General features: G+C 40.3%; 1 protein-coding gene across 1 annotated transcript in view; it reads left to right on the forward strand.

Annotated features, from left to right (window-relative positions):
* LOC122806111 (centromere protein P) overlaps positions 1 to 26,947 on the forward strand; it is an 888,624-nt gene that overhangs the window by 582,297 nt on the left and 279,380 nt on the right. Inside the window, exon 5 of the mRNA XM_044076348.1 lies at positions 11,071 to 11,159. Within this exon, the coding sequence (XP_043932283.1) occupies positions 11,071 to 11,159 (89 nt within the window). The remainder of the gene's footprint in view (positions 1 to 11,070; positions 11,160 to 26,947) is intronic.

Raw genomic sequence — 26,947 nt, forward strand, 5'->3', positions numbered from 1 at the left:
GGATCCAGTATTTACTCAAGATTATTTTTAGTGCCAAAGAAAACAAGGGACTGGAGACCAATTTTGGATCTCAGTATTCTAAACAAGTTTGTCCAACAAGCAAAATTCCAGATGGTCACTGTTCAGTCTATTCTCTCTTAGAGAAAGATGATTGGATGTGCCCTATCGACTTTCAAGACTTGTATTACCACATAAATGTGGACAAACACTCCAGAAAGTTTCTCCGCTTCCTAATAGGAGCCAGACATTTTCCAGTTCATGTCTCACCACAATCCATAGGGTGTTCATCAAATGTATGACAGGTGTCACAGCTCGCTTGATGCTGTACGTATTCTGAGTGTTTCCTTACCTAGATGACTGGCTCCTCTCTGCTTTCTCCAGGCACCTACTGCAACACACTACAGACTTCATACTGGACCTGTTCTGCCAATTAGGCATAATGGAAAAACAGTACAAAATCCCAGTTAACTCCCACCCAAGAGGTGGAATTCATCAGAGCTTATCTCATCTCTTCTTGCAGTGCATTGCTTATTCTTCACAGGTTGCAGAAGATAGAGATTCAAGTTCATCCTCTACTGTGCTCAAAAACCTGCTCAACTGATTCTACAAGTCCTGGGCTCTATTACAGCTGCTGCCACATTAATCCCACTAGTAAGATTTCACATGAGACTTTTCCATTGGCTGTTTCACATGAGACTTTTCCAGTGGCTATTAGCAAACCAATGGTAACTTCTAACTTATGTCATGGACCACTTAATTTTCATTTCTAGATGATGCAAGAACGATCTGACCTGGAGGATGCATTCGAAGGAAATTCTTAGAGGTCATCCCTTTTTCTTCCCCCAGCCCATGGCAATAGTGACCACGGATACTTCCCAGATGGGATGGGGGGCATTATCTAGGGAAGACAGCCCAAGGCACTTGGTCCCCTTCCAAGGCCAACCTGCATATGGTTCTATATTACATTCTCGAAAGCCGACAATGTAGAATCTGACATTGTCGACACGAGAATAGCGAAAGTGCAGAACATCGAATGGGTAAACAGAAATCTCCGTATGGGGAGATTTCCATTTACTTCTATGTAGTGCGGTCTCAGAGTTGGTATATTTAAGTAGCGGGGGTGTGGGGGGGGGGTGCAGGGGGGCTTGTTCCCCTGCCTACACCCTTTAGTTTTTTTTGTTTGTTTGAATTTTATTTTTTACGAACATTCAATGTTTTCATAGTTCGATCATTAAGGGTTGACCTTTAGTGATTTGAACTATGAAACATTTGATGTTCTAATATAGACCCCCTGCATATCAGTGTACTGGAGCGTAGGGCAGTGCTTTTGGCGTTGGAAGTGTTTCATTCCACCTTATCTGTAGGGATGATAGCTATTCAGTCAGACAATATGTCATTAGTCTGGTACATCAACAAACAGGGGGGAAACCAAGTCCTACCTACTGTGTCGAGAAGCCCTTTGAGTGTGGCAATGGGCTATATCTTCCAACCACTTTCTGATAGCAATGCACATCATGGGGACTTCAGTGTAATTGCAGACAAATTGAGAAACCACATCCTCCTGCCTGACAAGTGGTCTCTGAACTCCGGAGTAGCGAAGGAGATCTTTCTTCGTTCGGGCCAACCTTGCTGTGACCTGTTCACCTCACGCCTGAACAGCAAGTGCAGAAGCTACTTTGCCTTAATTCCTCCTCAGGGGAAGTCTCCCAGAGATGATCTTCTGCATGATTGGCCCTCGGTTGTACTCTACGCCTTCCCCCCCCCTTTCCTCTGATCCTGTTATTTCTCAAGAAAGCATTTTGGTTGAGAAGCAAAGTGATCCTCATTGCTCCATATTGGCCTCAACAGATATGGTTTCCCTTCCTTTGACCTCACCTGCTTTGGCATCCCTGGATTCTAGACCTAATTCTGGATCTCCTGTCCCATCACCAGGGACTAGTACATCTCAGTCTGCAGACTCTCAAGCTGACAGCTTGGTTTCTCAATTTCCATTAGTCGCCAGGCATAATGTGTGATGTATTTTGTTGGCATCTCATAAACAATCCACCAGAATTCTCTACCTAAGCAAATGGAAGAGATTTTCTGTTTAGGCCTCTGACAATGTATTAGACCATTTTCAGTGCTAGTAGAGAAAACTTTGGAATTTCTAGCTGCCATTTTTAATAAAGGAGCCTCTGCTTCTACGTCTAAGTAATTTTAGCAGCAATTTAGATTTTTCATATCAGATTTAGGGAACAACATTTGATTTCCCACAGACTTGCAAGGTTTTTCTGAAGGGTATTATATGCTTAAAGCCCCCTTTTAAAGATCCTCTTCCACCTTGGGATCGGACTCTAGTACTGCAGTGACTTGCGGCACCACCATTTGAGCTAGCAGTTTCCTGTGAATTAAAGTTCCTTTCCTGGAAGAAGTTACTTCTTGTAGCTGTCACTTCTGTGAGACGAGTCTCCAGATTACAAGCTGTATGTTCTAAAGCCCCTTACTTAATTTTCCATAAGGACACAGTGTCACTCAGGACAAATCCAACCTTTCTGCCTCAGGTGATCTCAGATGTTAATATCAATCAATCGGTAGACTTACCTGTATTCTTCCCAAAATATTCTAACAAAGAGTACTGCCTTCATCTTCTGGACATGCATAGGCAGTTGCAGTTCTGATCAGTTGTTTATATCCTTCGCCAGTGCAACTATAGGAAGACCAGTGTCCAAGGTAACTTTTTCCAGGTCGTTGAGAGAATGCATATATTTCATATACAAAAATTTGAATATAACACTCCCAAAACCAGTCAAGGCACAGTCTATCAGATGAGTGGTGACTTCTGGTGTCTTTCACTCCAAAGCTTCCATGTCAGAAATTTGTGGTGCTGCAACTTGGGTTAAGCCTCATACCTTTATTACGCATTACAAATTGAATATGGTCTCCAGGGGGGAAGAGTATCCTTTGGTTCTGTGGTGCTCAGGAGTATCCTCCCATAAGGCTTCCCAGGATACAAGGTAGCCGTGGGGACTCTCCCATCAGTCAAGAATAGATGAAGATTGACAACATCGGATAAAGAAGTTATGTTTTACCATAATGTTCCATCTGTGTAGTCAGTCTTCATCTATTCTTGCGTCCCTCCCACCTTCCTCCTCCTTCAGGTTTCTAGTGGAGCGATACCCTGTCCTGGGTTCTTATTGTTTCGGGCACCTTTACAAGGCTTCTGACTTTTGTTATACTATTCTTCTGTCTTTTGCAAACTCAATTGGAATTATGTGTAGCCTTGCAGCTCGAGAGATTTTTTTGGCTAGCACGAGCTATGCACTGGCCATATCAGTTCCTGAGGGTTGGAACTGTAACCCAACAGTCAAGAATATATGAAGATTGACAACATAGATGGAATGTTATGGTAAGACGTAACATCCTTTTTCTGTATTTCTTCCTCTCATTTTCAGTTCTCAGCTTTGTCCTTTGGCCTTTCTACTTCCAGAAGGGTAAACTCAGAGAAAACGAACAAACTGCAACAAAATGAAGGAAAAAAAAGACCACACCGGATACTCAAAACAGTTCCAAGAAGGGTATTCAGGAAATGCCTTGCTCCTGTTCGTCTGGATGACCTGCTCATTCAGGCTCCTCCATCCAGCAGTCAGTTACAGGATCTCCACTTTACAGTCTTCTATTACAAAGTATGGGCTTCATCATAAATCTCAAGGAAATCGTTCTAATACCCTCCCAGTGTGGTATTTCTCAAGTAGAGCTTTTTGCCTACCCTCTGAACAGAGAACTCCTCTATTCTGACCAGAGTACTAAGTGCTCTGGTTCTGAAAGTAAATAGTGTCTTTTCCTTAGAAGGAAATGTTTTCTGTATGCCTTTCTTCCCCTTTTTCTGCTGTCGAGAGTTCTGTGCACAGGGTCTAGCAGGACACTCCCAAAATCTTGTTGGTGATTCCCTTTTGGCCCTGAGAACACTGGTTTTCCCTTCTTTTTCATTTGGTCAGGGGAATCACCACAAGTTGCCTTATAAAGGTGGACCTTCTGACACAAGACAAAGGATCTGTTACCCTTCTCACCTGTCCGCTTTTCAAATGACATTGTGGATGATAGGGTTTTGATCGCTTTTAGGCACCTCTTTTCTGAGGACATGCTTTGGGTTCTGCAGGAGGCCAGGAAACTCACTACCAGAAAGTCATATACGTCTAAATGGAAAATATTTTCTGTTTGGTGCCTCTCTTGCCATTATGATCCCTTCTCAGTAGGGGTTCCCCTGGTTCTATCTTATTTGTGTAATCTGGTGCATTCTGGCTTGATATATTCTTCAGTTAAAGCTCACCTGTCTGCTGTCTCTGCTTGTCTGCCCTTGAACCCTCTTTTGACCTCTTGGTTGGAGGTCAAGCAGTTGCTGAAAGGCGTCCTTCGTATACCATTCCTCCTTCCTGGGATCTCAACTTTTTTCCTGAAAAATTGACCTAGTCTCTCATTGAGGTCTATATCACCTTATTGAAGTTTCACAACTTCGAATGCTTTATGAACCCATATGTTCGAAGTTGTATAACTTCGAAAATTAAAAAAAAAAAATAACGTACCTGGTGGTTGTAAGCAGGGGGAAAGCCCCCTAGCACCCCCACATCCCCAGCACCTTAAGTATACCAACTCCGAGATGTCACTTTAGTGCAGTAGTGCAGAAAGGGAATTTTGCCTTTACTACACTGTAGTACGATCTCGGAGTTGGTATATTTAAAGAGCAGAGGGTTTGGGGGGGGTCAGGGGGGCTTGCCCCCATGCCTACAACCGTCGGGTACATTATTTATTATTTATTTATTTTAGTTTTTGAAATTATACAACTTCGAACATATGGGTTCGACCATATAGCGTTCGAAGTTGTAAAACTTCGACAATGTGATATAGAACCCTCTCTTTGAACCTACTGGTTCAGCTTCCTTGCAACTTTGTTCTTGGAAGATTGTTTGCTGTCGGCTTTACTTCAGCCCTGAGAGTGTCTGAGCTTCAGGCTTTTATGGCCATTCCTCCATTTTTAGTTTTTCAGAGATGGGGTGTTTCTTCTTACTAATCCTTCTTTAGGCCCAAGGTGGTAATGAGTTGTCCCTTAATCAAGCTGTTCATCTTCCTTCTTTTTTCCTTCTTCTCAGTCTGCCAGTGAAAAGATTCTCCACACCTTGGACCTACATAGATGACTTGGATATTATTAGGATAAAACAAAGGTCATTCAAAAATCTGAGCAACTATTTTTGTTTTCATCCCAGCACTTTGGGTTCAGCTTTTTCCAAGAAAGCCATCTCCTCCTGGATCTCTAACGTCATTTCCTTTTGTTATTCCTCTTCTGGTGCTTTTTTCAAGTGTTTGGACACCATTTCCATCCTTGAAGCTGCTACTTGGTCCTTTGTTCTTACTTTTACTAAGCATCACAAATTGGATGTTTATCAGGGCCAGGGCAGGTTTTGCCAGGGCTGTTTTGCCTGGATTTGTAGAGTGCTCTTCTGTGCCTTCCTCTTCCCTGTACACTTCTTAGCTCTTGCACTCTCCCATCAGTGAAGAATATGGCAACAGTGATATGGAAGGACATAGTACAGTTATGTAAAATATTACCATAGGAGTAGATGTCCTTCTCTTCACTGTTGCAGTATTTGGTCCCCCCCCCCTGTTTATGGCTCTTGCCCCTGTCGTTTGTTACACTGCAGGCTTTGAGACTCTTATTTATTTATTTATTTATTTATTTATTTATTTATTTATTTTACATTTGTTTACCGGGAAAGTCCGACTGGGCTTGGATCCCATTTTCAGCGGAGGCACAGGGAGAAAAGCTCCACAAAAATTAGTACAGCAAATACAGTAAATACAATACACATTAATAAAGTACAGTACAGAGTCAAAAAGTTAACAAGGTACAGTTTCAAGGCCAAGATAGGAGCAAAAAGTAAATATACTACAAGGCACACAGTGTGTTACAATAAACAATACAGTTGAAAGGGCATTTTGTTCAGTCATTAGGTTAAATCAGTGGCTAGCACAGTAAACCTACATTGATTAAGAGTATAGAAAGGAGTTGTTGCTAGCTTTCACAGAAGGTTAAAGTATGATATGATGTAATTAAGTGAAGCTACCCAGGGTCAGAACAATTACATAACTGACAAATATGCAAATGGGAGCGGAGGAGTTTTTTTAAATGATTTTTGTTTTCAGTGGTCCTAATCTCTATGGGGATGATATTCCATGCTTTTGCAACAGAAATGGAAAATAAGGAGTCCCCAGAGCTATTGCTGCATTTGCCTATGTCAGCCAGTGATTTATTAGTGGATCTTAATGGGTATTTGTTAGAGTAGATATTAAGTAGACCTTGAAGAGCAGGAACTCTATTGAGATAATATAGAATTTGGTAGGCTATTGTAAGCTGGTTATATGTGAGCAGGTTGGGTAAGCCTAGCCAGGATAGTTGCTTGATTTCTATGAAGTGATGTGTCTTGACGGGTGAGTCAGTAGCAAACCTAGCTAATTTATTGTTGCAGGTGTTTCGTTTGTTAAAGTCTGTTTTGTTTAGATTGATGAGCATAGGGGAGGCATAGAGGAGTGTGGATATTAGGTAGTTTCTTGTGATGATGACTTTACTGTCATTGGTGAGGTACTTTTTGCATCTATATAGGGTTCCAAGTTTTTTATGGACTTTCTTTATTGTCTGTGCAATTTGCATATCGAATTTCATGTTGTGATCTATGATAACCCCTTGAAGTTTGGTGTGTTGGACAGGTGTGATAGGGATGTTATTAACTGACAATATTGTGAATGGTGGTATGGGGTCTAAGGCTGTAGTGGGGTAGAATATCATTAGCTGCATTTTACTAGAGTTAAGTATCAGTTGAGAGTTGGCTAACCAGGTTTCAACAGCAGAAAAGAACTCTTGCGTCAATTCCTAGAGTTGAAGGAGTGATGGGGCGGAGCAGATTAGACTGGAATACTGGACCAGAGTGGCATGCCGGGTAGTTTTTGTGGAATTGGTTGGTGAATATATTGAAAAAAAGAGGTTCAAGAATGGATCCTTGGGGACCCCTAGAGTGACAGGTAGGAGGGGGAGATGAGTTTTGCCATCTTACTGCTTGTTGGCAGTTGGTGAGATGGTCTTGAAACCACGGTAGTGCGGAGTGGCTGAGATTAAGATTGGAGAGAACAGAAAGGAGTTTGGGATGAGAGACAGTATCAAAGGCCTTTCAGAGATCTAAGAATACAGTGGATACTAGGTTACCATTGTTTTGATGTTGGTTTACTGTGTTGGTAAAGCTAATAATGGTTGTGGTAATGCTTTGATTGGGGCGGAATCCGTGTTGGGTGTTGGTTAGCAGTTTATTAGTAAGGAAATAGTGCATTATTTGGGTATGTATACATTTTTTGAGAATTTTAGATAAGGGGTATAATGGCAGTTGGACGGTAATTAGATAGTTCCACAGAGTTACCTCCTTTGTGGAGTGGTATTATATGTGAAGTTTTCTACAGAGAAAGAATGTGTTGTTCTGGTAAAGAGTGATTAATGAGCATGGAGACTGGTTAGGAGATGGCTTTGGCTGCCATCTTTAGATATTCTGCAGGTAATTTGTCGGCAGCCAGGGTTGTGGGGGTAAGCCTATTTTAGGTACTTGCATGTTGTGCTAGTTCAATTCATTTCTCTTGTTTCCTTTCCCTTCTGAACTTTTTTCTTCTGGATGTACATGTTCTGCTATATCCTTGGGGGTATTTTGTTCCTCCTGGGGCAATTAAGTTCCGAGTGTTTGTATCCATACGTCACCTGTATGCGCTATGCGGGAAGCATACATGTGAAGTGCAGCACCTATGAAATCCAAAGCCTTTTCTTATACTGGCCGGATGTTGGGCTGTTCTTGGCAGGATATCTCTTCAGTGAAGAATACTGCAACAGTGAAGAGAAAGGACATCTACCGCAACATTACGATTTTATTCAACTGTACTTTCTGCTTCACTGCTTAACTTCCATGCAAGCTTTTCTGTAATGTAGATTGACAAGCCTTCACATATTGTATTGCCTCCATTCATTGCTCTCAACTGTACAGATTTTTGCCTCATGTTTTTTGGCCTGTTCCTCATAAAGTTTGTGGTTTGCTGGCAAATCACTATGGATTGAAGTCACTAAATAATGACATACATTTGAGTTTCAGACTTGCTGTCCTTCAGGAAATGCATGCTAACACAAGTCCTGTTAACCTAGCAACTTTCTAAGTTTATAAGAACAGTGTTTAAAATCTGTCCCCATTTTTAGGCCTTTGTCCTCCCATTATTTTAGGCTTTGTCCAGATTTCTTGCACTAAGAGTTTGAGTGGTATGCCTCCATTTGTAATATTCTTTACAGTCTGTGAATTCAGCAGGTGAATTTTTGTTATGCCATGTTTCACTGACACAATTTATATCATAAATACCAGTTCTTAATGTTTGAGCAACTTATTTTATTGTTTAAACTCCTTTCATTGAGCAGCATGCAAATGACATTCATTATTTTAGACTTTGTAATCTGTTTTTGTCGGCAAGTTGCTTCAACTAAAATCCATTAATGTCCATGGTTAAATGTTGGCTATAGTCCTGTTACACCTTCATTTTAGATGATAGCCATTCATTGCACTTTTTTCACTAGTTTTCTGTTTCTTGTAAAAGTACAACTTGCATACCATTACTGAACAATTGCTTTTTCAGTATGTTAGCCAAACCTAATGCCATTATCTTTGTTAAACATAGAAAAACAGAGGGGGCAATATTAATGAAATTGCAATCAAATCCCCCCCCCCCCCATTAAAATTTATTATGCTATGAACAGTGGATTTCCAGTGATCTAAAGATGTTGAGCCTGCATAATTGTTTGCACATACAACAATCACACAGGCATAATTGTTCATCATTAAACACACTTTTTTAAAGCAGTATATACGTATTCAGGTTTGCATCCTAGTAGACTATGCAAGGTTGCTAGTTTATGGTTGACTCTTGGTATAATCTTAATTCCATGCACCTAAGAGTCAGCAGTGAGTAGTTCACTCTTTTGTGACCTTGTTGGTAGCCCCCAAGTATAGGCTGTAGGCAATGCATCACAAGACTATGAATCATCTGAAGTCCCTTCAAATGTTACTATGATATCTGTGTCAAACCTATATGAATTCCAATTTTATTTTATCGTGAAAATTTAGTTCATCTTCTTCCTTACTGTCTTCTGAATGTCTGTTTTATTCCTCCTGAACCACCTAAACTGCAGGCGGAACTTTTATGTTTATACATAGCTTTTGCTGCCTGCCCAAAGGGCTGGATATTCCCTGCAGATCTTATTGCAAAATTTAGAGCAGTATTAGAAAAAGGGGCAATGTGTTTTAGAAAATTCTATCTTAAACCAGTTCAGGATCGTTGGAGAGGTAGGGATATAACCCACCACTCATTGGGTATGTGGAACCAAAATTTGTCTTGCATGAGGTGCCAGCCCATCCTTAGATATGTGCATGTGTACACACACACACACACACACACACACACACACACACACACACACACACTTATTCATGCCTAGCATCCACACCAATTGACAACACAGAGGACTGGCATTTCACCTGCTGTGTGCATCACTGCCAGTGTGTAGAAACTGGAGTATCTGGCAGAAATCCACACAGACACAGGAAAAGGTGAAGACTGCACTTGGTGCCAAAGCTGAGAAATAAACTGAAGATCCAAGCACTGAGAGGCAACAGTGCAAACTACTGAGCTACTGTGGTGTCCCTGAATTAATCTTATGATTATAACCTCTGTATCTGCTATATTTACGTTGATTAAAATAAAAATCTGTGATGTGTTATTGGTTATCATTCAGTTAACTGAGGTTCGGCTGCTTACAGTGCATTTACTCGCAACTGAATGCTTGTCTGTTTATAAGAGTGAGACTCAAGTACACAGACTGTCTGTAAAGACATTCTTCAAGTCTGTGTGACATCAGTGGCAATAATTTGTTTATATTCATTTTCTTTAACCTTTGTAGATCAGGTTACTCAAAGTAAACTAGATAACCTTTTTTTTCCCCAGAAGAAACCTGAGGTAGTATATAAAGTAGTAGGGGAAATTTGGCCAGGAAACTGGGGAACTTCATCTTCTGTCTTTCAGGATCTAGGTTATAGTACAGAGTGGTTTGATTATTGGTTAGGGTGCCTTCTCTGAATGCTGTGTCCAGAGACCTGTTGTAGGTGGACTGGACACTAAACTGCCAGTAGGTGTGAGTATGTGTGCATTTGTGTGTTATGGAAGAAAAACTGCAGCAGGACCTGCCACCTGATAGTGTGACCATTGGTTCTAGATTCTGGTCACTCTTGATGGAGCACATGATCCCATATGAAAAATGGGGGTGATGAATTTTGAGGCAGAGCTTTCCCATTGGGGACCCCCCCCCACACACACACACACACAAAAGAGCATAAAAAATGACTGCCAATTGTAAATATATTGTGACTTGAGCAATATGTACCAAATTGGTGAAACTCCAGCTATTGGTGATTTAGTAAATTAGATTCCAATTTACATCTAGGACTTCAAAACCCAAAACATAAAGCCACAGCACAGTGGGGTGCATTTGGAGAGCTGGAAATAAACATTTCTGATGTTTACGTGTTTGAGTTGACTGTATTTATTTTTTGCAGTATTTTTATCTGAGTAAATGCACAGATCTGAAGACCCTTTTCAGCCTAACTTGATACAAAGGACTGTTGTCTGTAAAGGTCTCATCACCCAGTTTGAGAAAGAAGCAGACATTACATTGGTAAGAATGCATATATGAAAATTGGCCATGTTCATTGTGCCATGGCAGGATACCCTTATGATAGTGTTTTCCTGCTACATAGACTTAACAGTGGCATCTGTTATTTGAAAATAATTATTAAACTGAAAGAGACAGATGTGCTGTTCCCCTTTGGGCTGAATAATTGGAGATATTTGAATGTTCTTACATGATAAATGCTGAGCGTTTTTATTTTTTAATGTTTGCATTAAATTCCATTCCTTTTCCTGCTTTTTATAGCACTGAATAGGTAAACATCTAATCTTTGCTTTTAATTTCAGGTCAAAGACATCCTTGCTACTCGTATCCTAGACCTAAGTATTATTATGGACTGTAATGAATATGCCAGTTTAAGCAGCTTTATTTCCAGGTATGGCTTTTTTATATTCTAAACATGCTAAATGCATTTTAATTTGTTTGTACTTTTAATGGTGTATGGTGTTTTTAAGTCAGTATTCAGCATGTTCTCCCACTTCATACTGCAATTCCTGTTTGTATTACACTTTCCCTTAATTCTTCTGAACTGGCTAAGATGTCTCTAAGTGTTAAATCCTTGTCATACAAGTTGTATTTATTGTTAACCAATGTTTTCATATCATGCCTGTGTGGGTATAATTGTTTAAATTGCAGATGTTTTGTATTTTTGAAGACTGTAAAATTATTGCTAAAATGTTTTTGTAATAATTTGGAGCTTTTCTGCCTCTGCCAAAAATGGGAGCCTTCCTAGTCAGACTTTCCAGGTAATCAAATGTCAGTAATTCTGTAAGTGAAACATTGCTTTTAATGAAGGTGAGTGTGAGTTGTTTCTTCTTTCGTTTGTAAATTCATACTATTGTTAGGTTGTTTTCTGGTAGTGATTATAAAGCTTTTGGTTTATGCATCTGCTTTATGGATCTGCTTTGTGTTTGTGTGGCCTATGACTTGTCTGATAAGCAACACTGATCTGTATATTTCCACTATGATAGTGTAAAACACTGCCTATAACTTTGAAAGTGTTCCCTATTCTGATTTCTTGCACTTGCTAACACAACTTTTGCTTATATTCTGTCACTTGCAATATATTTTCCTTCTGGAGGAATTGTTTAAAATCTGCATCTTGTTTTTAGAATGCTTTTTTATTAGCTTGAGTATGCACAGCTGAATCTTCATTCTGTAATGTGTGGCTTTGCACAAAATGAAAGAATACATCAGAAAGATTTTTTCAGAGTATACTGTAAGTAGGAAATGTTCTGAATGCTATGATGAAATATGGGTCTGTGTCTAAGATCTTAATAGTTTTATTGCTTAGTGCACTCAAAGCTATCATTGATATTGTCAAGGCATGCCACTAAACTTGTTAGTGTGATTAATGGTGTACTAGTTAAACTTCAAGTCTGGGGTAATTATTTGTTAGCACGTTTGACTGCTGTGTGAAAGCAGTGCAATTGATTTTTGTATCAAGAACAACATGTTATATATTGCTTCTTAACAGTCATTAACTACAAAGCCTAAAAGTATTACAGCTGAACTTGGGTAACATCACTCAAATCCACAGCCGAAAAGGCACATATTTATTTATTTATTTATTTATTGACATTTGTTAACCAGGTTTGTCCAACTGGGCTTGTGGCCCATTTTCAGTAGAGACCCGAGGAAAAAAGCTCCAGTAATACATTTTAAAACAAATACAATTTTAAACAGTATTGATATAATAGTTATAGCAAAATGATTCACATATGTTGGGTTACATGCATAAAGTTAAAGTTGCATTAAAAAGAAGCTAAGTAACAATTTTACATTGATATAGTTAAGTAGGTCAACAATAAACATTTTTTGTTTGTATAAAATTGTACAAATGCATAGTAGACACATTGGAGAGAGAGGTGTAATAAGGTACTAAGTATGGTCCTTTTGAGGGTACATAAAGGGAAGGAAGACTAGGTAGGGTCATGGCAAGGGCAGGTTCTGGAATTGAGAAAATAAGCTTTTAGTTCATTTTTAAAGTGTGAGGTGTGGGAGATTGAACGTAAGTCAAGGGGAAGTTTGTTCCAAGCATGGCCAAGGGAGTGGTTGTAGAGTAGTTTGCCTACTGACCTTTTTGGGTGGTAAATATCAAGTAATTGTTGGTTAGAAGTACGGAGGGTCCGGGATGGGATGTAGATGGAGACTAAGGAAGATAGAGATGGACAGAAGGAGGGTTTATAAAGAATAGAGTGTAGCATATGAAATTGATAAGATAGCAGAAACTGGGGAAGTTCAAGCCATTGAAGAGAGTTTAAAGAAATGCAGTGGTGTGAGTTGTATGGGGAGTTAGTAATGAATCTGGCTATTTTACGGTAAGTCTGTTGCAGTTTGTTTAGAGTGGAGGCCTGGATATTGGTAAGAACTGGGGCGGTGTATAAGATGGAGGGGAGGAGGAGTGCCTGGCCCAAGGTAAGTCTAGATTCAGGGGTTAGGAATTTTTTTGTTCCGATATAGCAGACCTAGTTTCTGTTTTTTTTTTTTTTTTTTAATATACATTGGAGTATGTGTAGGTTGAACTTGAGTTCGTCATCAATAATGACCCCTAGGAGTTTTGTGTGGGTGTCAGGTTGGATGTTTGTATTGTTAGAAGATGTAATAAAAAATGAGGTTTTGTGATGAGAAAGAGAATGGGGAAGGAAAATTAGGAGTTTGGTCTTTGGGATTTAGGATCAATAAGTTGTGAGAGAGCCATTGTTCAGTGGATAGTAGGGCCTGTTGGGTCAGGGAGTGTAGTTCAGGAATGTTATTTGAGATGGATATAAGTGTGGAGTCGTCGGCATACTGAATAAGGGAGGATTATTTGCAGGAGATGTAAACATCATTGGTGAAGATGTTAAGCAAAAGGGGGTCCCAAGATGGAGCCTTGGGGAACACCAGTGGAGATGGGAAGGAAAGGTGAGGAGGATGAGAGTCATTTGACAGATTGTTCCCTGCCAGATAGGTAACTATTAAACCAGGCAAGTGTGGAGGGGGATAGGTGGAGATTTGCAAGTTTGGATATTCGTAGAGGATGAGAGACCGTATCGAAGGCTTTGGAGAGATCTAGGAAGAGACCGGAAATGAGTTTATTGTTGTCTAGGGCCTCTGCAATGATATGAGTGAAGGAGAGGAGGGCAGTGGTGGTGCTGTGGTGAGGACGAAATCCATGTTGGGTAGGGGTAAGTAAGTGGTGTGTGAGGAGGTGATTGAGAAGCTGTGAGTTAATACCTTTTTCTAATATCTTGGAGAGGGGGGACAGAATGGCAATGGGTTGGTAGTTTTGAGAGGTCAGTGGAGTTTCCACCTTTATGAAGAGGGATAGTGAAGAAAGATTTCCAAAGGGTGGGGACAGTTGATTCCAGAATAGATTATTTAATTAGTATAGATGCAGGATAGGCAATTGAGTCAGCAATAAGTTTGAGGAATGTAGGAGATAGATGGTCAGTGGAAGGAGAGCAAGGTTTTAGCTTGAGTAGTAGAGATTTGATGTAAGTAATGGGAACTGGCTCAAAAGAAAACAAAGTTGTGTTAGTGGGACTTGGACATATACATGTTTATATAAAGTTTTGCTGGTTATCTTCCTTCCTGGTGCCTTTTCGGCTGAGGATTACAAGCTTTGGTATTTGAGCACCTTTTCTGGGAGAATTTGGTTATTTGTAACATCACTCTCAGTTATTTCTTTGATGCTAAAGACAGCAGTTGTGAAAGCAATGTAACTGATTTTTAAGCAACAGCAAATTGCTTTGTGTTGCTTCATTATCATTACTTTCAGGCTTTGGAGTTGGTGCTCAGGCTCATCCCCTTATTTATGCATAATCACTGTGGATAGCTATCTCAGATCTCATTTGCTACCACAAGCGTAGGACAGATCTGTGGGTGCTCTGACATTTTTTTTGTCAGAGATAAATGAATTTGATTATTAGCCACTCTTCCTTTTTTGTACTACTAATTCTTCTTTAATATAATGCCCTTCCTATTCCTGGTCTTTTCCTTCCCTTTTTTTCTCTGTCTCTTGCCCTTTGCGTGCGATGCCTGTTAAAAGAGAGAGAGAGAGTTCATCATTTATGCTTTCCACAGTCTGGGGTTCACCATAAACCTCCAGAAATCAGTTCTGATGCCTTCTCAGGATCATGGTTTCCTCGGGTACAGACTTCAGACTGTTCCCATGCTGGCATCTCTCCTTGCTGCCAATGATCTGCCTCTGGCAACCATTTTCCAATTTCCTATTAATCTGTCCTTTCTCACGGCCAAGGAATTTCTCATGGTTCTGGGATTTAAGGTCACCAGTATTCCTATACTCCCTCTTGCCAGGATCTATTTGAAGAAATTTCAGTGGTACCTCAAATTGGTGTGGCTCCCAGCCTCGCAAAGTCTTCACAGACAAAACCACAGTGTTGTGTTGTGGTGTGTCAAAAAGTAAGGGGTCACAAGCTTCTATCTCCTTTACAGAGTAAAGTTTTTCAGGTCTGAGATCTAGGTATGCAGCATCAAATGACTCTTCAGGTGGTTTACATTCCCTCAGAGCAAAATCTTGTCACACCCTTTGAGCAGGGCCAGAACATAGGCTCATGAATAGATGCTTCACAGAGATATGTTCATGGACATAGATCATTAGTAGGGTATTCCTCGGGTAGATAATTTTGCCTCATCTCTGAACAGACAACTTCCTCTATTCTGCTGCAGAGTCCCAGGTCCTCTGACTTGAAAAATGGATGCCTTGGCTTTCCCTTGGAAGGGAATGTTTATGTATGGTCCCCCTGCCATGAGTTCTACACAAGATCTTGCTGGTGACTCCCTTTCAACCAATACAGTATTGGTTCACTTTTCTCTCTCACTTGGACAGGGGCAGTCACCACAACTTACCTCATTTGGTGGATATTCTTACATATATATATATATATATATATATATATATATATATGTGTATATGTATATGTGTATATATATATATATATATATATATATATGTGTGTATATATATATGTGTGTGTGTGTATATATATATATATATATATATATATATATATATATATATATATATGTGTGTATATATATATATATATATATATATATATAAGGAATCCTTTATCCATCCTCAGCTGTCCACTCTTCAAATGCTCTGGGTTCTGTAGGAGGCCAGGAAACTCACAACCAGAAAATCATATATGTCCAGGTGGAAAAGATCTTCTGTCTGGTGCCTCCCTTGCAATCAGGATCCCCTGTCTGTGGAGGTTCTTCAGATTCTTTCATATTTGTGTGATCTGCTACATGCTGGGTTGGCATATTCTCCAGTTAAAGCTCCTCTGTCTGCAATTTCTACTTGTCTGCCCTTGAATCCGCCTCACTCCTCTTGGTTTGAAATCAAGCAACTTCTTAAAATTGTCCTTCATATCAATCCTCCCGGGAATGCTGTTCTAACTATTTGGGATCTCAATTTGTGCTTGAAAAATTGACCCAGGCTCCTTTTGAGCCTTCTCTGTAAGGTTAGTTCAACATTGTACTTGGAGCACTGTTCCTCTTTTGGCTCTTACTTCAGCCAAAAGAGTGTCTGAACTTCAGACTCTGTTATTCCTCTGTTTTTAGTTTTTCACAGAAACAAGGGTGTCTCTTCGAACTAATCTTTCTTTTATGCCCAAGGCGGTCAATGAGTTGTCCCTTAATTAGTCTATTCATCTTCCTTCCTTTTTACACAACTATACTAACTGTGTTGTCTTCCTCAACTACATTTTCTCCTTCTATTAGTTTATGGTGTGTGTGTGTGTGTGTGTGTGTGTGTGTGTGTGTATATATATATATATATATATATATATATATATATATATATATATATATGTATATATATATATATATATATATATATATATATATATATATATATATATATATATATTAAAATGTGTGTGTATCCTGGATTGCTCTGGCTGACCTAGCCTTGGCTCCTTGAGTTTGTTTACCAACATTATATGTATCTATGTATAATATATGTATCTATATAGATCTCTCTCTCTCTCTCTCTATATATATATATATATATATATATATATATATATATATATGTTCTTTAATCAAAATTACGATTCATCGAACCATACGTCCGTGAACTGACTTTCACGAAAGTGCATTTTGTCGAAAATGCACTTTCGCAGAAAAATTTAAAGAAAACTATTAAAAAAAACAAAAAAAAAACAGTAAACACTAATGTGCAGGGGGGGCAAGCCCCCCTGCACCCCCACTTTAATATTCTCACTCCAAGATCGCACTACAGTGGGAAAAAAGGAATATTCCCTTATCCCCACTGTACCATGATATCAACAGGAGTTTCCTTAGTTGTACATCAACATTATACGTTGATGTGCAGCTAACGGTACACACAAATTGCATGTTTTTTTTTTTTTTAGCGAAAGTGCATTTTTGACAAAATGCACTTTCGCTAAGGTGGGTTCGATAAAGTGCGGTTCAATCAACTGTAATTTCGACAATACAAATAGGACCCATATATATATATATATATATATATATATATATATACATATATATATATATATATATATATATATATATATATATATACATATTATTTTTATGTATATATATATATATATATATATATATATATATATATTTCAGCTGGTTTCCTTATTAATTGTATTTTCTTCTTTCGGCAAACTCAATCTGAAGTAGCTTGTTGTATACACAGGATTATGGGTAAGAGGAGGAGCCTGAACAATAGATTCAAATCTTGGAAGTGGCCAAAGTCAGGTCCAAAGACTCTTATGTTGAGGAAGGATGGAAATGGACATTCAGGTCTATCACTATACTAGTACATAACTTTTGTTTTCAGTTGTTTATAAGTACTTATGACAGCATTTGTGAATGCAGTGTGACATGTGAAAGCAGTATAAGTTTTTTAAACATCAAGCATGAATTAGTGTCTGATGTTTTTTTCAGATTTGTTTCATAATACTGTATGTTGTTTCCTCATGATGATGAAATGTAAAACAAGAATGTATCAGCACAGCTCAGCTAAAACCAGTTTCATTTGTTTACTTGTTGTTTTGACAGTACACAGGATGGCAATGCAGTTAAAATATCATGAGTGAAGCTATGTTGCTTCTCCGTGATCTTTTTTCCTTTGAACTATGGAAAAGCGGTTTCATTTATTTGCCAGCATTACTGACAGTGTGTGTGAAAGTACAGTATTTTTATGTCAAGATCAAAATATTTTAATATATTGGCCAGGAATATGCAACAGCTAGAATGTCCACAGAGTTCCCACCCAAAAATAATACAGGGCATAAACATATCCTAAGCAGATTGCCTCAAAGCCCTGTCTTTGTACTCTGTTTTCAATAGATTGTTGAGGGGTGGTCTATGCCTAATAATACTAGGCATCCTTGGAGCCCACACCTGCAGATCCAAAAAACAAATAGCATGAAAATTAGCTGATCTAGGACATACTGGAGGGACAGATGTGTGTCTCTGAGGCAACGCTTCTCTGAAACAGGATTGCCATGTATGTGAAACAGAGTTCTTCCTTAACCCAGTTCAAGCATAACTTAAACCAGTGAGTTGGGAATCGGAAATATACTCCTAGTCTGACACTTTTGTCCCTAATGGACAGTGGCAGCATGTAAATGCATGACTACCAAAGCCCTGTCCTGCATTTACTCCTTAGAGTAATCTTAAAATTCCTGAACTTGTCAGATACATTTGGATAACATAACTAGGCTTAAAAAGACCCGTGGGGTTGTTCGCCTAGTAATTACCTTTGAATCTGTGATATTGACAGTTGCATGCTATAACTTATGGTGCTTTAAATGTTTGTGGCTTAGGTTCTGATGCTAGGAGTGGTTCTGGCCCATCCGGTGGATCTTTTACTGAAGGTGCTACTTGCGTCTGTTCTCTGGTGTGGCATGACTAATGGTGTTTAGTGGCATATAGGAATGGAGATAGTGAAATTGCCAAGGTTAAGTTTTCTATCGATGATGAATTTTTTCCTGTTTGTTTTCTTCTTAGTTTTTTTTTTATTGCCCACTGCAGGACATTCACGTCAATCAGTAATTGCTCCCACACCATAAAGTGCAGTTTTTTCATTGATCAAAGACTTTACTTCAACTTCCTTGGCTGATGTTACACTATTAGTGTTGTACAGTTCAAGTATGTTCAGTGTATTTCTGTTGAATACATAGTGTGATTGTCTCCTTACTTCTCACTTGCAACTTTAAACTTACACATCCCATTTACATCGTGATTTTGTATAAGCAAAGTTTTTGCTGCATGTTTCTTGCTGTAATTCACTTTCTCCTTTACTCCTTCTGTTCTGTGATTGTGGAGACCCCTCTGTATCATTGTTTATTTATGCTAATTTGTTCTACCATCAAAAACATTGTTTGCAGTCAGGGGTCCTGTTAACCATCATATTGCATAAGTGAAGGCCATTTTTATTTGTGTCCTAGTCACTTTATGTTCATAGGTTCATAGATTAGTACTGAGCAAATGCCCTTGTGGGTCATTTTAAACCTGGCCAGTTACCCCATGTGAGAATCAAACCCCGCACCTTGTGTCTGTAAGGTAAACACCTTAACCATTATACCAGCTGTCCAGCCTTATGGCAACCTCTCACCCATAAATCTTCTGTCTTCTACCCCTATGATGTTACTGCTTTTGTGGGCCATTTTAAGCCTTGCCAATTACCCCATGTTAGAATCAAACCTTGCATCTTGTGTCCATAAGGTAAACTATTATGACAGTCATTATCACTGCTGCAGTGTGCCTAAACATGCTTTGAATAGTGTGTGTGATTGTGCAGATACTGTGTCTAGGGTCACTGCTACTGCTTCTGTTTTGAGATGATGTAACTGAAAAGTTTTCATTTAAGATTTTAGATTCTAGTGCTGAAAAAACAGGTTTTGTTTGGCCCTGCTATTACTCAGGTTCTGAAACAGTTTGATGACAAAGGGAAATTAAAGGAATTACTAAAAAATTTCAAGCCTCGCATTACAAGTCTTACAGTCTATCTGCTTTTCTCCTTGTAAAAATATAAAATAATCATTCCTTGCCATGTGCTGGCAAATGAGGAACAAAAAAGATGGCAGGAGGGGAACAAGAAAAAAAAAACAGGGACTTGCCTACATCTCTCAGACAGTGTCTCAACATTTACTTTCGGCAACAGATTGTCATTCTCTTGGCCCTAATACTAGTTCAGGAGGGTTACAGATGGCACCGGATGCACATATCTCCCTTGAGGGGAATTCCTCCCTGCCCGCTGAAACAAACACATTTTCTCGTATGGTTCTTCAGCACATGCTTTTATCCTTGGAATCATACTACCAGTGACCAATGAGAGGAAGTCTTGACTTCAAAGAATGAGCTTTCTTGCACACCAGTTGTAGATCTTTTCTTTCTCAACCAGTTTGTAACAGTACCAGAATTAAAAATCTTGACCCATCAGAGTCTGTTGCCAGTTATTCCTCTTCTGAGTTTTATGGTTATGTTAGGTCTAAAAGATGTGTGACATTTTTCCTTGTTTAGAGGATTCTACTCCTCTTTGCAGAGTCTTTGGCCAGATGTCAGGAGCCCTTTATATGGGATTCCCCACTCCTTAGCAGTATGGGTTTTCAGATAAATGTTCAAAAGTCCTTAACTCAAACAGGATTGTGCCTTTTAGATGCAGCTCTTCAAAGGCGTTTCTAATAAAGGCAAATGTGTATCTAGAAACCTTCCTCGTCTTCTCCAATCAGTCGGAGACTTCAGCCAGAGGGTATCTTAAAACTGTAGCATATATGGCTTCTGTGATACTCATGATTCCTCTTGCCAGGTTATACATGAAAAAAAAAAGATCACCGTTTTGAAAAAAAATAAATGGACCCAACATCCTCATCCCCTGAAATTTTCATTTTGCATTTTTGAGCTCTATCAAGAAAGAACTGCATTGGTGGAGTTAATAAGATGCCACAGTTTTCACTTGGGACGCAGTTTTGGTGGGCATAGAGTTTTAAGGCCTGTGGAACATTAAGACAGATCAAAGTACATAAATGTAAAAGAGATGTTAACTGTGATCCATGCTGTAGAATCTCTTCATGACCTGTAGTCCCTAGAACCATTACAAGTGATTACAGACAATGGCACAGTGATGTGGTACATAAATGCAGGGGAGGCACCAAGTCTTACCCCTTGTGCAGACTGACTGCGATGGCTTCAGAGTTAGCTCTACAGCGTTGTATAAGCCTCCAAATATCTTGAATTCTGTCAGCACAAAATGTAGTGGCAGGCAATCTGACTAGGACCAGAACAGATCACCTTGAATGGAAATCCGATGAGGGAGTCTTCTAGGAATGGATCCAGTGATAGGAAACACCTCACATAGGTCTGTTTGCCTCTTGTCAAAACAGACTACTAAATAAGTTCTGCACCAGGACTGCTTGCAGCAGATCTGGAGAACAGGCACATTTTCATTCCTGTGGGTGGGAATGTTCCTGTATGCATTTCTTCCTTTTCCACTTATATCCAGTGTCATTCTGAAGATTCAGAAGGAGACTCCAGAAATTACTGTAGCGACTCCCTTCTGGCCCAGACAGTGTTGGTTCTCCCTTCTTATAAAATCAACTAGAGGGAATTGCTACAAACTTCCTCAGACTGGCTCTACTTACACAAGGCAGGAGGTGATTTTATACTCACCAATCTCGAACAACTTCAGCTGACTGCCTAGATGACTCCGTTCTAATACCTTTTAAGGACCATTTTCATAAGGGTGTGCAGCAGATTCTAAAGGGAGGCAAGAAATCCTGCTACTAGGAAATCTTATTTTAACCAGTCGAGAAGATTTTCTAGTTGGTGCTTTACCTGTAACTAGGGCCATATTGGGGATTATTACTGCAGCTCTCTATTGAAATGATGAGTGCTGACATACAGGGGGGAAAAAAAGATTGAAAGTGTCTAACAGCAAGTCTTGAACATTGCTCTTCTTTAAACTTCTTATTTTGCAGAGGACAAATCCCCCCCCCCCCCTCACCCCTTGAATTTATAATCTGATGTCAATTTTCATTCATCCCTCAACAGTTGGATTCAGATCCAACCCTTGAATCCGACTCTGCCATTAGTTTTGCTCGTGGTCTCTAAAAAGCTCTCAAGCTGCTCCCTTACCCATAATGCATACCAACCCCCAACATAACCCAAATCTTGTTTGCCGCTTTCACGTTTGGGTGTGGTCGCTTTGAGCTCTCAAGTGTTCGAGTATAGTGGGAAGATAAGTTGACTATTTTCTTTATTTCCAGTAAAATTTTAGAGTTCTTCATTTTCCTATCGCGAATCCCTCCCATTTACACATTTTTTAGTTGTAGTACCATAGTTGGTAAGCTTTTTCCCCTTTTCCCTCTTTACACACTCTTAGTGTGATTTCAGTTACCATTCCTGGTATTTCTGTATTTTTGCTCTTTGTTTTTCCCCTATTAAGTAAAAAAAAAAAGTCTTCCTTTATTATTAAAATATCTCAGAAGGGTCCATCTGGCTTTAAAAAGTGCCAGAAAAGTGGGCACAAGTTGCCTCTTTCTTATGCACATGCTTTGTGTGTTTACTGTTTGGGGACAGACCATTTACAGGTGAATTGCTGCACATGCAAGGCCTTCAACCCACAAGCAGTCATGGACAGAAAAAATAAGTTAATTTTGAAAGGACTGTTACCTACTTCCTTTTTAGAGGCTATTTCTGGGGCTCAGCTCCCCAAACCTAAGCTTAAGGACCCTTCAGCTAAGCCTTCAGGTTTCTCGATTCTCTCATCAGATCCTACCATGGAACCATCACGGAAAAAACACAATAAGTCTGATCTGAAGACTGCTCCAGCTCAGCCGGCGTCTGAGTCGAAAACTGTTTCCTAGGATCCTAGCTCTTCTGTCAAAGGAGCATTCTACCTTTGACCAGGACCTGGTATTCCCCTTCCATTGACCTGGTACATTTTAGAGCACCTTCCCCATATCTTGAGTACCGCCGGCACTCTAGGTCCCCATCAGTAACTTCTCATTCTTCCAAAAGTCTAACTGAGGCTGATGTAGACAGAATGAGGAGGACATTGCACTCGGCACAGATACAGATGGGAGTTCTCCTGGCCCCTACCCCTTCACCCCAGGAAGTCCTTGTTAGTAGTACTCCACCAGTCTCTGGTCCTTCTCCGAACTTACCTATATTTTCAGAGCCCATGCATCTGAGTCTCCTGTGACCATCTGGATCGGATACAAAAATGATGATGTCTTTGGTGCCGAGGCTGTCTCTGAGTGCACTGGCTCCATCAGTTTTGGAGCCAGAGACTCTTGGAGCCAAATCTTCCCTGTTGGATCCAAGCTGTTAGAGTCGACTCCAAAGTTGCCAGAGCCATCTCTTCCCCTTGGAACCTCAGCATTGGACAGCTCTGCTGTGACCTCCATCTTGGGTAGACAGCCTTTGGGGCAGGGGGAACTGATGGAGTGGAAGCCTGTTTCTTGGCTCCACTGGCTTCCTTCTCCCCAGAGTATTCTGCCTTTGAGGTGGTGGAGAGAGTGTTCTCTGTTTCTGCAGGATCAACTATTCCTACCCCCCTCTGATCTCCCCTCTGGATCCTATGTGCCTTTGCGCCTAAAGCCTCCTCATTCTATGCTACAGGGACAGCCAGCCCAAAGTCTCCAGTTACCTGGCACGGTATTACTATCTCTTCCGATACTTCTCCTGAGCACCCAACCAAAGTCGTCCCTAGGAAGAGTAAGTGCAAGAGGGGTCACTTGGATTCCCTTCAGGAGTCTGTCACCAAAGATGCTGATTTTGATGTAGGGGAAGTGTCCCCAAGATCACCATCTGAAGATGTCTTATTTGGAGACATCCTTTTCTGGGGCAACTACTGCTGAGACTCTGATTTCTGTAGCCTCACAGCTGGTAACCCTACAGTCCATTTCTAATTCGTCCATGAGGCTCATCTGTCATGCAGCTGAAGATTACCTCAAGGGCAGAGAGCTCAAGCATTTCCATTAAGTCCTCTTTCATCAGTGCATCTTTTGATGGCAGTTCATTGTTTGGCTGTAAGCTAAATGATACACTCTCCAGGTGTGAGCAAAATGGGAAGACCCCCTCTGTAGTGGGCATACATTTTTCAACCCCATCAAAGAATCTTCTCTAGGAATCAATGAGGTGACGAAAGACGTGGTTCAGAAAGTCCCGGGATCCTTTCCAAGATCCACATGGAAATAGTTCCCTCAGGGGCGGAGGGGAGAACTGATATGGAAGATCCTTTTCAAGTGGCAGGGGAGGGGCTGTACAACCAAGGGTCTAGCGATTCTTTCTCTGACCGACCCTATCAGTGCTCCTGAAAGGATGTCCAATTTTTCCCCCACTGGAGGCAATCCGGGTCAGTTATCCCTGCACCAGAGAGCCTAGCTAGACATCACAAAAGATACGTGGGTGCAGAGGATTATTTCCAGAGGTGTTGTATAATTACCTTTTCCCTTCCATCTCTATCTGTATGCAAATTTCCCAATGTTCCACTCAGACAGAGGAAAGCAGCAGCACTAGAAATACAAAAGCTGCTAGAAAAGAGAGTCATCCAAGAGGTCTCCCTAAACCAGATAGAATCCGGAACTTACTAACGATTCTTTTTAGTGTCAAAGAAAACAGGGGACTGGAGACCAATTGTGGATCTCAGCAATTTGAACAAATCAGTTCAATACACAAAGTTTCAGATGGTCATGGTTCAATCCATTCTGCCCTTTTTGTGCATTGATGACTGGATGTGTCTGATAGACCTTCAGGATGCATACTGTCAGATAAAAATGAATGGACAATCCTGAAAGTTGGGAGCCAGCTATTACCAGTTCAGAGCATGGCCCTTTGGCGTCACTACAGCCCTCTTGGTGTTCACCAAATGTATGGCAGTGGTAGCAGCTCACTTCCGACTGCAGGGATTCAGAGTGTTTCCATACTTGGATGATTGGCTCATTACTGCCCAGACCAGGCTCCTACTAATAAGAGCATGAGATCAGGTACTGCAGATTTGCACCCATGTGGGGATAACCATAAATTACAGAAAATCTCATTTAGAACCGTCTCAGATATTGGAGTTCAGAGGAGCGATTTTTAATGCAGTATCAATTACAGCTTCGCTTTCTCTCAAAAGTACAGACTATCAGATTCCATGTCAGAAAGATAATTCACAATTTCAGCCTGATTGAACCTACAAGCCTTGGCATCAGTGTTAGCGACTATAGTTCTAGTTCCCCCAGCAAGATTTCACATGACAGTTCTTCAGTGGATGTTAGCGATAACTATGGTCTATTCCTTATCAGCACGTCTACCCAGATAAGAATTACCCAAGCATGCAGAAGGTACCTTTGATGGTGGATTTGATCAGACCGGGTACTTTAAGGCCATCCCTTCATTTTCTGTCAGCCTAAGGCCATAGTGACCATGGATGCTTCCCATATTGGGTGGGTGGGGCACTTTCTGGGGAAAACAGTCCAAGGCCCGTGGTTTCCTGAAGAGGCCATCACATATATCAATGTCCTGGAAATGAGGGTGGTGCTCTTACCATTGCAGGCCTTCCAAGAGTCTCTCCCTTTTAGGAGAATGGAGTTTCAGACAGACAATATGTCAGTGGTCTGGTGCATCTACAAACAAGGAGGAACCAGGTCTTACCCCTTGTGTCAAGAAACTGTAAGAATGTGGCAATGGGCAATCTCATCCAGCCGATTTCTGATAGCAATGCACATTCCGGGGAAATCCACTGTAATAGCAGATGAATTGAGCAGGTCCATTCTACTACCTCATGAGTGGTCTCTCAACTTGGAAGTGGCAGAAATGATTTTTTACCGATTGGGTCAGCCTTGCTGCAGCCTGTTTGTATCTGCTCTAAACAACAAGTGCAGCAGCTTCTTTGCCCAAATCCTCCCACCGGGAGGATCACAGAGAGACTCTCTACTACACAATTGGCCTCCCGCTGTCCTCTGTGCATATCTCCCAACTCCCTTGATCCCCAAGTTTCTGCAGAAAGCTTTCCAGTTGAAGAGCAAAGTCATCCTCATTGCATCTTATTGGCCTCAACAGATTTGGTTCCCCTTTCTTTGGCCTCATCTAATTTACTCATCTTTGATTCTGGATCCGATTCCAGACTGCCTGTCTCACCCAACAGGCATGACTCACCCGGGATATCTCAAACCTAAAGCTAAAAGTTTGATTGCTCCACTTCCTTTAATAGCCAGACAACCTATGCTCTTGTCCCCTGTCCATCATTTACTTTTATCTTCAAATCAACCTTCTACAAGAAAACTTTACAGAAGTAAATGGAAGAGGTTTGTTTTTTGTACTTTTCAGAAACATATTGACCCATTTTCAGCCCCAGTACAAAGTGTCCTTGAGCTTTTGTCAACAATTTTCACTGAAGGAGCTAGCTCCTCAACCATTAGTGTTTAATTAACAGCCATCTCTGCTTTTCACATTGGATTTGAAAACTCCAACCTGGCTTCATCTAAACTTTGTAAGGCCTTCTTGAGAGGTGCCCTATTTTTAAGACCTACTTTTAAAGATCTAACTCCTCCATGGGACTTGAATTTGGTACTGCAGGCCTTGATTCATTCCCCCATTGAACCAACAACAAAATGTGATCTAAAGTTTGACAGGGAAGACTATCTTTCTGGTGGCCATCACCTCTGCTACCAGGATTTCAGAACTTCAAGCACTGTCTTTTAAACCTCCCTACAAGATTTTTCACAGGGATAGAGTAACATTATGAACCAATCATTCTTTCCTTCCTAAGGTGGTGTCAGAATCTAACATTAAGCAGTCCATTAATCTGCCAGTTTTCTTTCCTGAATTTGCAAACAAAGGTGACTACGTATTGCATTTATTGGATGTTCACAGACAGTTACGTTTTTACTTAAAACAAAAGAAATTAGAAAGATGGATCAATTTGTCTTCTTTGCAGATTCTAAATTGGGTAAATCAGTTGCAAAGGTAACTTTAGCCAGATGGCTGACTGATTGTATATCATTTGTCTAGAGCAATTTGGGTATGTCCTTACCAAAACCTTTAAAGAACCCATTCAGCTAGCTCCATGCCTGCTACTTCAATGTTTCTAGCTAGGGCTTCCATGGGTGACTTATGGTTGGCTGCAACTTGAGCCAGTTCTCATATCTTTTTTACTTATTACAAACTGGATCTGGTCTT

The sequence above is a fragment of the Protopterus annectens genome, chromosome 7.part0 (genome assembly GCF_019279795.1).
Source record: "Protopterus annectens isolate FY-2018-M chromosome 7.part0, PAN1.0, whole genome shotgun sequence".
Taxonomy (NCBI): domain Eukaryota; kingdom Metazoa; phylum Chordata; order Ceratodontiformes; family Protopteridae; genus Protopterus; species Protopterus annectens.